The sequence below is a fragment of the Eriocheir sinensis genome, unplaced genomic scaffold (genome assembly GCF_024679095.1).
Source record: "Eriocheir sinensis breed Jianghai 21 unplaced genomic scaffold, ASM2467909v1 Scaffold712, whole genome shotgun sequence".
NCBI classification, from domain to species: Eukaryota; Metazoa; Arthropoda; class Malacostraca; order Decapoda; family Varunidae; genus Eriocheir; species Eriocheir sinensis.
In genome coordinates this window covers 194,595-207,500 of record NW_026112068.1, presented here as the reverse complement: position 1 = coordinate 207,500, position 12,906 = coordinate 194,595, and the positions used below count along the sequence as shown (strand labels likewise).

The 12,906-nt window shown below is 40.7% G+C and overlaps 1 protein-coding gene and 1 long non-coding RNA gene across 4 annotated transcripts; one reads left to right on the top strand and one right to left on the bottom strand.

Moving 5' to 3' along the window:
* The first annotated feature begins 283 nt into the window (after window positions 1–283).
* On the top strand, window positions 284–12,312 carry LOC126994070 (cleavage stimulation factor subunit 1-like). 3 transcript variants are annotated; one of them, XR_007748787.1, is made up of 6 exons: window positions 284–315; window positions 7,498–7,628; window positions 8,218–8,364; window positions 9,836–9,929; window positions 11,322–11,453; window positions 11,892–12,312. XR_007748787.1 is itself a non-coding variant. In XM_050853312.1 (6 exons), exons 2-6 carry the CDS (start codon window positions 7,626–7,628, stop codon window positions 11,999–12,001), a joined length of 468 nt encoding a protein of 155 aa, XP_050709269.1. In that variant the 5' UTR covers window positions 284–315; window positions 7,498–7,625; the 3' UTR covers window positions 12,002–12,312. The 3 variants fall into 3 exon arrangements, 2 of the variants coding, with proteins under 2 accessions (XP_050709269.1, XP_050709268.1); XM_050853312.1 differs by having other exon boundaries at window positions 8,236–8,364; XM_050853311.1 differs by lacking the exon at window positions 284–315 and having other exon boundaries at window positions 7,492–7,628.
* LOC126994071 (uncharacterized) lies at window positions 722–4,975 on the bottom strand. Its single transcript, XR_007748788.1, has 3 exons — window positions 4,277–4,975; window positions 2,809–3,936; window positions 722–2,128 (listed from the first exon to the last, which is right to left on the bottom strand). It is a non-coding gene; the product is annotated as an uncharacterized LOC126994071 (long non-coding RNA).
* Window positions 12,313–12,906: the final 594 nt, after the last annotated feature.

Here is a 12,906-nt window from a genome sequence, read left to right as displayed (position 1 = left end):
CCTCACAGAAGGTTCAATAACTATCCCCATATATAATTACCCCCATACAGGCCTTACAATAGGTCTAAAAAAATAATTATGGGGCTAAATAATGTAATTCCCTAGCTGGCATACGACCCCAAGGCCTAACTCTATGTACGTTTACCTAATAATTAACACGTCTAGAGGCTTCTAATGACTATTTTTCGTCTCTAATTATTTTCTTTGTAATGTTTGAACGTTTATTAGGCGTTTGAAGACGTCTGAAAAAAAAAGGGGTGAGAAATAGGCGTTTAGGTAACTGTCCACAGACAACATGGCGGGGCACTGGTCGAGGTAGGAAAAAATTGCTCTCGTATTTTTCTTATTTTCTCCTATTCTAAGGAATCTAGACGCCTACTGTGCCTACGAAAAGTTAGCTAGAAGATTAATTCACCCTTCCAAGTGGCTCAAGTGGAATGTAGTTGCGTCAAACACCGTCAAAATTGATATATAAAAAGGAGCCATTTTGAGTTTGAAGTGGTCTGAGTAATGGCTCAAAAAAATGTTCTTGTATATTCCCTATTTTCTCCTATTCTAGGGCCTCTAGACGCCTACTGGGCCTACGAAAAGTTAGCTAGAAGACTAATCCACCCTTCCAAGTGGCTCAAGTGGACTGTAACTACGTCAAACACCGTAAAAATGGATATATAAGAAGGAGCCATTTTGAGTTTGAGGTAGTCTGAGTAATGGCTGTCAAAAAATGTTCTTGTATATTCCCTATTTTCTCCTATTCTAGGGTCTCTAGACGCCTACTGGGCCTACGAAAAGTTAGCTAGAAGATTAATTCACCCTTCCAAGTGGCTAAAGTGGACTGTAACTACGTAAAACACCGTAAAAGTCTATATATAAGAAGACGCCATTTTGAGTGAGGTGGTCTGAGTAATGGCCCTCAAAAAATGTTCTTGTATATTCCCTATTTTCTCCTATTCTAGAGCCTCTATACGCCTACTGTGCCTTCGAAAAGTTAGCTAGAAGATCAATTCACCCTTCCAAGTGGCTAAAGTGGACTGTAGTTAAGTAGAAGACAGTGAAAAGGGGAAGAATGAATCCGTTTCTCTTTCTCTTCATCTCCCCCTGTTGATGTTCCTGGGGTCAGCCTTTGCAACGGCCCCCCTGCTTTTTTTGTTTTCTATTCTTTATCCTTGTTTTCCAAAGTTCACTCAGAGCTTTTTTCAATAAGTTTTTACCAATGGTGTCACTGAAGAGGAGTTATCCCAGCCAATTTTCTTTCTAAGGGTGATCAGATGTCTTATATTTCTGTGTTATTTCTTTTAGGTTTTCACAATACAGTAAAAAGTGATGAAGATTTTCCTTGTCAGTTTCACAGCCATCACACCGCACTGTGTCTCCTATAAATCTTCTTGTCATTTAAATTTAAAGTGTTTCTTCTGCATTTAAAAAAGTATTATGGAGGCAACTGTGTTATCATGGAACTCTTCTTGCGGGGAGATCTGATAGAAGTATTCAAATGGGTCAAGGGTTACAACAAAGGCGATATAAGTAAAGTACTGAGAATTAGCCAACAGCAGGATAGAACTCGCAGTAATGGATTTAAATAAAAAAAAAAGTATAGATTTAGGAGAGATATAGGCAAGCTTTGGTTTAGTAATAGGGGGTTTTGATAGGTTAGGTTAGGTTAAGTTTAGGGTATCTTCAAACACATGATAGCCAGCACTTTACAGTATAAATCAACAAAGAATGACCTCACTTAGTTGTATAGAAAGTCTCATTACTAAGGAAGCATATATGAATTTTCTGAGTCAAGACCTATAGTAACTGTTTGGGGTTTTGATAGGTTATGTTAGGTTAAGTTTAGGGTATCTTCAAACACATGATAGCCAGCACTTTACAGTATAAATCAACAAAGAATGACCTCACTTAGTTGTATTGAAAGTCTCATTAGTAAGGAAGCATATATGAATTTTCTGAGTCAAGACCTATAGTAACTGTTTGGGGTTTTGATAGGTTATGTTAGGTTAAGTTTAGGGTATCTTCAAACACATGATAGCCAGCACTTTACAGTATAAATCAACAAAGAATGACCTCACTTAGTTGTATAGAAAGTCTCATTAGTAAGGAAGCATATATGAATTTTCTGAGTCAAGACCTATAGTAACTGTTTGGGGTTTTGATAGGTTATGTTAGGTTAAGTTTAGGGTATCTTCAAACACATGATAGCCAGCACTTTACAGTATAAATCAACAAAGAATGACCTCACTTAGTTGTATAGAAAGTCTCATTAGTAAGGAAGCATATATGAATTTTCTGAGTTAATCCATATAGTAACTGTTTGGGGTTTTGATAGGTTATGTTAGGTTAAGTTTAGGGTATCTTCAAACACATGATAGCCAGCACTTTACAGTATAAATCAACAGAGAATGACCTCACTTAGTTGTGTAGAAAGTCTCATTAGTAAGGAAGCATATATGAATTTTCTGAGTCAAGACCTATAGTAACTGTTTGGGGTTTTGATAGGTTATGTTAGGTTAAGTTTAGGGTATCTTCAAACACATGATAGCCAGCACTTTACAGTATGAATCAACAAAGAATGACCTCACTTAGTTGTATTGAAAGTCTCATTAGTAAGGAAGCATATATGAATTTTCTGAGACAAGACCTATAGTAACTGTTTTTTGTTTTGATAGGTTATGTTAGGTTAAGTTTAGGGTATCTTCAAACACATGATAGCCAGCACTTTACAGTATAAATCAACAATGAATGACCTCACATAGTTGTATAGAAAGTCTCATTAGTAAGGAATCATATATGAATTTTCTGAGTCAAGACCTGTAGTAACTGTTTGGGGTTTTGATAGGTTATGTTAGGTTAAGTTTAGGGTATCTTCAAACACATGATAGCCAGCACTTTACAGTATATATCAACAAAGAATGACCTCACTTAGTTGTATAGAAAGTCTCATTAGTAAGGAAGCATATATGAATTTTCTGAGTCAATCCATATAATAACTGTTTCGGGTTTTGATAGGTTATGTTAGGTTAAGTTTAGGGTATCTTCAAACACATGATAGCCAGCACTTTACAGTATGAATCAACAAAGAATGACCTCACTTAGTTGTATTGAAAGTCTCATTAGTAAGGAAGCATATATGAATTTTCTGAGACAAGACCTATAGTAACTGTTAGTGGTTTTGATAGGTTATGTTAGGTTAAGTTTAGGGTATCTTCAAACACATGATAGCCAGCACTTTACAGTATAAATCAACAATGAATGACCTCACATAGTTGTATAGAAAGTCTCATTAGTAAGGAATCATATATGAATTTTCTGAGTCAAGACCTATAGTAACTGTTTGGGGTTTTGATAGGTTATGTTAGGTTAAGTTTAGGGTGTCTTCAAACACATGATAGCCAGCATTTTACAGTATATATCAACAAAGAATGACCTCACTTAGTTCTATAGAAAGTCTCACTAGTAAGGAAGCATATATGAATTTTCTGAATCAATCCATATAGTAACTGTTTGGGGTTTTGATAGGTTATGTTAGGTTAAGTTTAGGGTATCTTCAAACACATGACAGCCAGCACTTTACAGTATAAATCATCAAAGAATGACCTCACTTAGTTGTATAGAAAGTCTCATTAGTAAGGAAGCATTTATGAATTTTCTGAGTCAATCCATATATAGTAACTTTTGGGTTTTGATAGGTTATGTTAGGTTAAGTTTAGGGTATCTTCAAACAGATGATAGCCAGCATTTTACAGTATATATCAACAAAGAATGACCTCACATAGTTGTATTGAAAGTCTCATTAGTAAGGAAGCATATATGAATTTTCTGAGTTAATCCATATATAGTAACTGTTTGGGGTTTTGATAGGTTATGTTAGGTTAAGTTTAGGGTATCTTCAAACACATGATAGCCAGCACTTTACAGTATATATCAACAAAGAATGACCTCACTTAGTTCTATAGAAAGTCTCATTAGTAAGGAAGCATATATGAATTTTCTGAGTCAAGACCTATAGTAACTGTGTGGGGTTTTGATAGGTTATGTTAGGTTAAGTTTAGGGTATCTTCAAACACACGATAGCCAGCACTTTACAGTATATATCAACAAAGAAAGACCTCACTTAGTTGTATTGAAAGTCTCATTAGTAAGGAAGCATTTATGAATTTTCTGAGACAAGACCTATAGTAATTGTTTGGGGTTTTGATAGGTTATGTTAGGTTAAGTTTAGGGTATCTTCAAACACATGATAGTCAGTACTTTACAGTATATATCAACAAAGAATGACCTCACTTAGTTGTATAGAAAGTCTCATTAGTAAGGAAGCATATATGAATTTTCTGAGTCAATCCATATAATAACTGTTTCGGGTTTTGATAGGTTATGTTAGGTTAAGTTTAGGGTATCTTCAAACACATGATAGCCAGCACTTTACAGTATAAATCAACAAAGAATGACCTCACTTAGTTGTATTGAAAGTCTCATTAGTAAGGAAGCATATATGAATTTTCTGAGACAAGACCTATAGTAACTGTTAGTGGTTTTGATAGGTTATGTTAGGTTAAGTTTAGGGTATCTTCAAACACATGATAGCCAGCACTTTACAGTATAAATCAACAAAGAATGACCTCACTTAGTTGTATAGAAAGTCTCATTAGTAAGGAAGCATATATGAATTTTCTGAGTCAAGACCTATAGTAACTGTTTGCGGTTTTGATAGGTTATGTTAGGTTAAGTTTAGGGTGTCTTCAAACACATGATAGCCAGCACTTTACAGTATAAATCAACAAAGAATGACCTCACTTAGTTGTATAGAAAGTCTCGTTAGTAAGGAAGCATATATGAATTTTCTGAGTCAAGACCTATAGTAACTGTTTGGGGTTTTGATACGTTATGTTAGGTTAAGTTTAGGGTATCTTCAAACACATGATAGCCAGCACTTTACAGTATGAATCAACAAAGAATGACCTCACTTAGTTGTATAGAAAGTCTCGTTAGTAAGGTAGCATATATGAATTTTCTGAGTCAAGGCCTATAGTAACTGTTTGCGGTTTTGATAGGTTATGTTAGGTTAAGTTTACGGTATCTTCAAGGACATGATAGCCAGCACTTTACAGTATGAATCAACAAAGAATGACCTCACTTAGTTGTATTGAAAGTCTCACTAGTAAGGAAGCATATATGAATTTTCTGAGTCAATCCATATAGTAACTGTTTGTTTTTTGTCAGGTTTTGTTAAGTTTAGGGTATCTTCAACCTCCCTTCCTTGCCCATTCCCTTGAGGTCATTTCCAGCAATATTTATTAAGCAAGAGAGCTTGTAATATGGCCATAGCTTGCTTGTGCTTCTAAATTGTATGCCTTTCATTTTTTCTTCCTTCTTTTCTGTTTAATCTCTCTCCCTTCCTCCTCTTCCTTATCTCTCTTCCTCATCCTCCTCCTCTCCCTTCCTTCCTCCTACTCCTCCTCCTGAGAGAGCCCGGGTTCGATTCCTGGAGCGGAAAAATCTGGGTGGCTTTTCCGATACCCTACGCCCCTTGCCACCCAGCAGTGAATGGGTACCAGGTATTAATCGGGGGTTGTGTCCCGTCTCCTGGGGTCTGTTCCCTTCTCCTATAATTCCTTCCCCTTCTGTCTCTCTCCGGCATATGACCACAGATGTTGTGTCCCGTCTCCTGGGGTCTGTTCCATTCTCCTATAATTCCTTTCCCTTCTGTCTCTCTCCGGCATATGACCACAGATGTTGCGTCCCGTCTCCTGGGGTCTGTTCCCTTCTCCTATAATTCCTCCCCCTTCTGTCTCTCTCCGGCATATGACCACAGATGTTGTGTCCCGTCTCCTGGGGTCTGTTCCCTTCTCCTATAGTTCCTTCCCCTTCTGTCTCTCTCCGGCATATGACCACAGATGTTGTGTCCCGTCTCCTGGGGTCTGTTCCCTTCTCCTATGATTCCTTCCCCTCCTGTCCCTCTCCGGCATATGACCACAGATGTTGTGTCCCGTCTCCTGGGGTCTGTTCCCTTCTCCTATAGTTCCTTCCCCATCTGTCTCTCTCTGGCATATGACCACAAATGTTGTGTCCCGTCTCCTGGGGTCTGTTCCCTTCTTCTATAATTCCTTCCCCTTCTGTCTCTCTCCGGCATATGACCACAGATGTTGTGTCCCGTCTCCTGGGGTCTGTTCCCTTCTCCTATAATTCCTTCCCCTTCTGTCCCTCTCCGGCATATGACCACAGATGTTGTGTCCCGTCTCCTGGGGTCTGTTCCCTTCTTCTATAATTCCTTCCCCTCCTGTCTCTCTCCGGCATATGACCACAGATGTTGTGTCCCGTCTCCTGGGGTCTGTTCCCTTCTCTTATAATTCCTTCCCCATCTGTCTCTCTCTGGCATATGACCACAAATGTTGTGTCCCGTCTCCTGGGGTCTGTTCCCTTCTATAATTCCTTCCCCTTCTGTCTCTCTCCGGCATATGACCACAGATGTTGTGTCCCGTCTCCTGGGGTCTGTTCCCTTCTCCTATAATTCCTTCCCCTTCTGTCTCTCTCCGGCATATGACCACAGATGTTGTGTCCCGTCTCCTGGGGTCTGTTCCCTTCTTCTATAATTCCTTCCCCTTCTGTCTCTCTCCGGCATATGACCACAGATGTTGTGTCCCGTCTCCTGGGGTCTGTTCCCTTCTTCTATAATTCCTTCCCCTTCTGTCTCTCTCCGGCATATGACCACAGATGTTGTGTCCGTCTCCTGGGGTCTGTTCCTTCTCCTATAATTCCTTCCCCTTCTGTCTCTCCGGCATATGACCACAGATGTTGTGTCCCGTCTCCTGGGGTCTGTTCCCTTCTTCTATAATTCCTTCCCCTTCTGTCTCTCTCCGGCATATGACCACAGATGTTGTGTCCCGTCTCCTGGGGTCTGTTCCCTTCTATAATTCCTTCCCCTCCTGTCTCTCTCTGGCATGTGACCACATCAGCTATTTCTAAAGGTCAAAGATTGGGTCAGTCGGGTTCTAATGAGTGTTTCTTTAGGTTCATGGTACAGAAGAAGGGTCAAACTGCCACCAGGGTCATAAAGCTACTGTGGGAAATTCCCAAAACTCCTACATAAGCCTTGTCAAATAGGTGAATTTGGACAACAAAATGTTTAGTAATACTGCCCAAGGGTCTTCAGGCCACTCCTGAGCCACCTTGGAGACAGTTTGGGATACTTTTTGCTTGTCTGTGGCCTGGTCACCACAGCTACCACTAACTACTTGCCTCACCCTCACAAAACACACAAACTGGAGTTCAAATTCACCGCAGAGATGCAAAACAAACTCCCTGCTCCAAGAGAAACGAGGATGAACGGGAAGCTGATTATGCTTGCTTTTATTCTTTTCTCTTAGTCTTTTCACAAGTTTTTTGTCTTTAGTTTCTTCTGGTGGCAAATGCATTTCCTCAGTCTCTGTTTTCAGAATATATTTTTTTTAGTGCCAAAGGCAGTATTGATATTATTATATTTACATCCCCTGTTTGCCTCAGCCAGCTGTTCTACGATGGCCACCAGAACTTCGCACAGGAGCTGGCCGTCATTGTGGACCAAGAAGCCACGGCCGTCTCCCCTTCAGACCGGCTCATGAACATAATCACCATTGGACTGCAGCACGAACATGGTATAGTGGCTTGTGATTATCAAGTCTAGCACTGATGCATTAGGGAGCCAAATACTGCAAGATAACACAGCAGAGAGAGAGAGAGAGAGAGAGAGAGAGAGAGAGAATGTGTATTTGAGTTTCTTCATGTAAAATAAATGTTTGAAAGGATACATTTTATTGAGGCTTATGCTTATGTATGATACATCACTCTAAACTACTCCATTATGCAAGCACTTATACTAATTGAACATAGATTAGATTAGCTCTAATAAATAAGTCTGTGCACTATAATGGTATCTAAACATCATACTAGGTACAATACAGTCGAGGCCAATCCTTTGACATTGTAGGACTGACACCCTGAAACAGTGATCCAAAAAATACAAACTCAGTCTGCACATCTGTTATCAGCATCACCTGGCCTCTGAGCTTCCCGCTGCCCCCTGTCCATGGCATTGAGCAAGGGCCTGAGAGTGTATTAAGGCCACTGCCCATTTCCTTGAGCTGGTGAAAGACATTTTCTTACATATATTTTGTTCCTGAATTGTGTAGTTGATTGATTTTATATTTTCTTCCCTCTTTTCTTTTTTTTCCATCTCACTTGGAGTACGAAACGGAACCCCAGACCAGCGCCCCCGAGCCAGCCATGTATGAGACCGCCCATGTCACCTCCCACAAGGACAAGTGTCGTGCCGCAGCCTTCTCCATGGACGGGAGTTTAGTGGCCACGGGGAGTGTGGACGCCTCTTTAAAGGTAGTGTGCTGAGTTTGAGTAGTCATTTCAAACACACCACTTCATATACTGGGCCATATTACTAAACATTTCGTCGCCAAAGTTCACATATTTGACAAGGCTTTCATAGGAGTTTTGGGCATTTCCAGAAGTAGATTTATGACCCTGGTGGTTGTGTGACCCTTCTTCTTTTGAACCTAAAGAAACACTCATTAGATCTCGATTGATCCCCTCTTTGACCTTTAGAAATAGTTGGTGTGAAAAGTGAAAATGTCTTATAATACCAACCAGTATATATATATATAAAAAGTCAATCCCGTCAAAGCTAGTAGGTTCAGCTGAGGCATAAATTCAACCCCTAGTAAGACATGTAAGGTATGTCAACACTTCATCATCTCCGTCAGTCATTACTAATCCACTGCCTTTCCCAACAGTCTCCACCACTTGTCTCCCTCCTGCTCTGGTTAATGCTGTGACTTATCTCTTGGCCAGGGATGGAGTAGTTATTATTATGCCTAGGAAATGCCAAGTCCAGAGGAATTACAGCAAGTGTTAATGGAGCCGACTTTTTAGAAGGGGATCTGTCTCATAAGCAAAGGGGGTGGACTAAGTGAAGTATAATAACACATACGAAACTGCTGCTTTTAAGAACATTTGGCAGCATTAGGCACTGGAGAGGCTGAGGCAATGGATAGTAATAGTTGGAAGTGTATGTTGACCGTCTAACTTCATGAGAGATTATGGAAAAACCTGACATTAAACAGATGATGATGATGATACAGGACTGTGGAGGTAATATATCAGCCTCCTAGTGACTCAGCATTTGGTTTAGTTTGTTGAGTTGTGGACACCCTACTTTGAACTTATGGCTCAGTAGCCTCTTCTTGCTTGCCAAGTCGCATGCTGCAGAAGGGGAATGGAGGCTGAGGAAGGCAAAGACGGGAGTGGGAGACGAACTGGTGAGGGAGAAGAGAAGCCCTGCATTGCATAGAGGGGCTGCTGCCATGTTAAGAGTTTGGAGTAAGGTAGACTGATGATTTTGACAGTAACTGTTGACTCTGAGGCAAGTGCATTGTGAGTCTTTGATGTTCTTCCCATTTGGCTGAAGTGCTGCGGTAATCTTTCTACTATTTCCTTAGAAACCTTTCAGCTCCCTGGTAATGGGCATAGACACACTGATGCCTACTGTCACCCTAACGATACTTATTATCCTTGGGGCTGGACTTCATAGTGATCAAGTTTACCGTTGTTTTAAAGTTTTCAGTGGTTCAGTTTTCTTCCAGTGACTTCAAGGCTTTCATGAATGAATGATCAAGATACCTCATGTTTAAATCATTTCTTTTGGTGAGGGGGCTGGACTTGTCTTTGTGGGAATGACATTTTGCAGATTAGTTTCTTTGTCAAGCCCTTGGTTTCACTGCCTATTTGTAGAAATGCCATGAATAATGAAAAATTAATAAGAAAAATACTGATAGTCATCCCTTTTTCCCAGTACATCCTGTCGTCGGGTCTGGACAGCATTGTCAAGTTGTGGGAGCTGTCAACAGGCCGATGCCTCATTGCCTACACTGATGCCAGCTCAGTGGGTGAGTGTGGACCACCAACCACCTGCTTATCTAGTCCAGGCCAACCTTCAGTAAACCCTCTGTTTGCCTCCACCAGATATTTTGCTCCTCGGGGGACCACCAACTTGGTGGTCCCCCAGTTAGCACCCCACCTGGAGCACAGCCCATGCCATAGTCAATCATTTTTTTGATGCAGCAACACCTTGTTCAACACAGTTTGCATACCACATAATAAAAGTCCAATTCTTCATCATCATCATTTCATCGACACCTGCTTCTAGGAGCTCCCACCAGGGGATGGCCACGGCAGAAGAGCTTCCAACTTTCTCTATCCAGACACTCCCTCCTTGCCTGCTCAAAGTTTCTCAAAGATCTTTCCCTCCTCTCCCTAACATACTCTTGCACCCTATCCCTCCATTTCACTGGAGGTCATCCTCTAGCATTCCCTCCCTCTATCTCACTCACATACACCCTTCTGGTCATCTTACTCTCCTCCATTCGCTCCATGTGGCCAAACCACTTAAAAGTCTGTCGCTTCACTTCTTCCACCACTCCACACTTCTTCCCTTCACTCCTGTGACACATTCCAAAAGACTTGTACACACTTTCATTACTCATTCCATCCATTCTACTCACACCACAAGCACTCCTCAAATGACTCATTTCCACTGCCTGCACTCTAGACCTCAGACTTTCATTCCAGGCCCACGTTTCACTTGCATATGTGAGGGTTGGTACTATTATTGTATTTCTCAAATCCCTCTTTACCTACATGCTCACACTTCTGCCATTCATGATTCGTCCCGAAGACCCTATCACCCTTCTTCCTTGCAATGCCCTTTCTCTTTTCTCTCCCTCTGTACCACCATGCTTACACATAACTGATCCAAGGTACTTAAACTCATTGATCTCCTCCATTTCTTCACCATTCAAAATTATTTTGCATTCTTTTTCACATTCAATTCCCACTCTATGGGCATACAAAATCTACAACCTCACTTCTACTTCGCTCACAAACCATCACTTTACTTTTGTTGACATTTACTTTCAGCTTTCTCCTGTTACAGACACTATCAAAAACACTGACTAAATTTTGTAGGTCACTTTAATTGTCTGCAATGAGCACCGTGTCATCAGCAAACAGTATCAAATTCAGCACCCACTTCCTTCCCTCATCAAACATTCTTACTCCAACTTCTCCAACTTTGCCCTCCATTTCTCTAATAACACCATCCACATAAATATTGAATAACCATCTTAGGCTCAAGTTTAGGGGATTGACTTTCACATGCATTCTTTTCTAGAATGGTAAATGTATTGCCCAACTAAACATATAACTTTGTGGGATTGATTTTAAGATAAGATAAAGTTTTGCATGCAAGAAGCCATTTTTTCTTACCCCTTGTTCCTCAGGCCGGCAGGAGCACAGCGCACACGCCATGTTCAACCACACCGAAGACTTTGTCATGTTCCCGGACGAGGCCACCACCTCCCTCTGTGCCTGGGACGCTCGCAACGCCCAGAGGAAGAACCTGCTGTCCCTCGGTGAGTCATGGGTGTTTGAGGGTCAGGTAGGGAGCTGACGGGGACGGGTCTCACTTTCACCTGGGCACTCAGGGTTGATAAGCTTAACATCATCCTTCTTCCTATGTAAGTGTTCTGACCATGGGCCATTATACCTTTATTTAAGCTTTTGAGTGTGTAAGATTAGTTGTAGTATTGCATAAGTTGCCATAATGGTGGAGGAATGTTGTGCAGAGGCCTCTTCTTTTCAAAGTTAGGAAGCAGGCCAAGGGTAATTTTAAAGAGCATGCTCATTGAATTGAATTTCAGGAAGTTGGATAACACTAAAATCAGTTTTAGTAGAATATCTCCAGTTAGTTCCCCGATGATGGAATATATCAGCAGCTAAGGTGTACAAGGTAGGGTTAGGTCTTGAGGGGTCTCATAGTCCATTGTCTCACTGTCTTACCCTCTCCCCAGGTCACAATGGCCCTGTGCGACACATGGTCCACTCACCCTGCTCGCCGGCCTTCATCACCTGCTCAGATGACTACCGGGCAAGGTTCTGGTACCGCAGGAATGTCCACTGAAACCCTTCAACAAGACTTTGCTGAGGGTCAAGGGAAGGGCCTTTTATCCAATTTTTGTTTTATAGCAATACAGTTGGGTGTTTCAGTTTGTACGCACCTTGTAATTAGTACTCATGTCAAGAATAAAGGTACCTTGGAAAAGTAAGCGGAATTAAAAATAGGAATGATTGTCAAAGTGAAGAATGATTATCAATCTGTATTTTGACAGCATTAGATACTCAATCTTTCTTATGCTTGTCTAGTGAAAAATAATAATAAGAAGAAGAGAGAGAATGTTATGAGCTATGATTAAGTATCTGGAGGTGTGAGAACTTCAATTCTTTCTTTAATTCCTACTAGATATATTATTAAGTCCGTCTTAGAAAATTAAGTAAGAAGTCAAGATAAAAGATACAGGTAAGGATGAGAGAGACATATCCTCCACAGGAATAAGTCAAAATATATTAGTTCCCCCATGTTTAAAGAGAGAGAGAGAGAGTGTGTGTGTGTGTGTGTGTGTGTGTGTGTGAGAGAGAGAGAGAGAGAGAGAGAGAGAGAGAGAGAGAGAGAGAGAGAGAGATTTACATACAAAATCAGACCACACAGACCCCATGGTCCAGACTAGGTGGTCTGTCCTTAAACTTAAATGATTCTACATTAATCAGAAGGCTCCAAAACGAAGAGTAACATTGAATTGAATTGAAATATTTATTGTTGTAAAATACAACAAAGGGGAATGGCTGGGCTTGCAGACAAAGCCCTGACTATATAGGCTAGTTGCAAAAAATAAAAATCTCCATTGTACAAAAATAAAACATGTTGAGGTTAGTTAAAAGAAATTAGAATGTAAATACTGATAATATTCCTGAGGAGGTAAAAGAAAAAAAAATCCCCTTACACTTAATGCACTCGATCATCAAGACGGC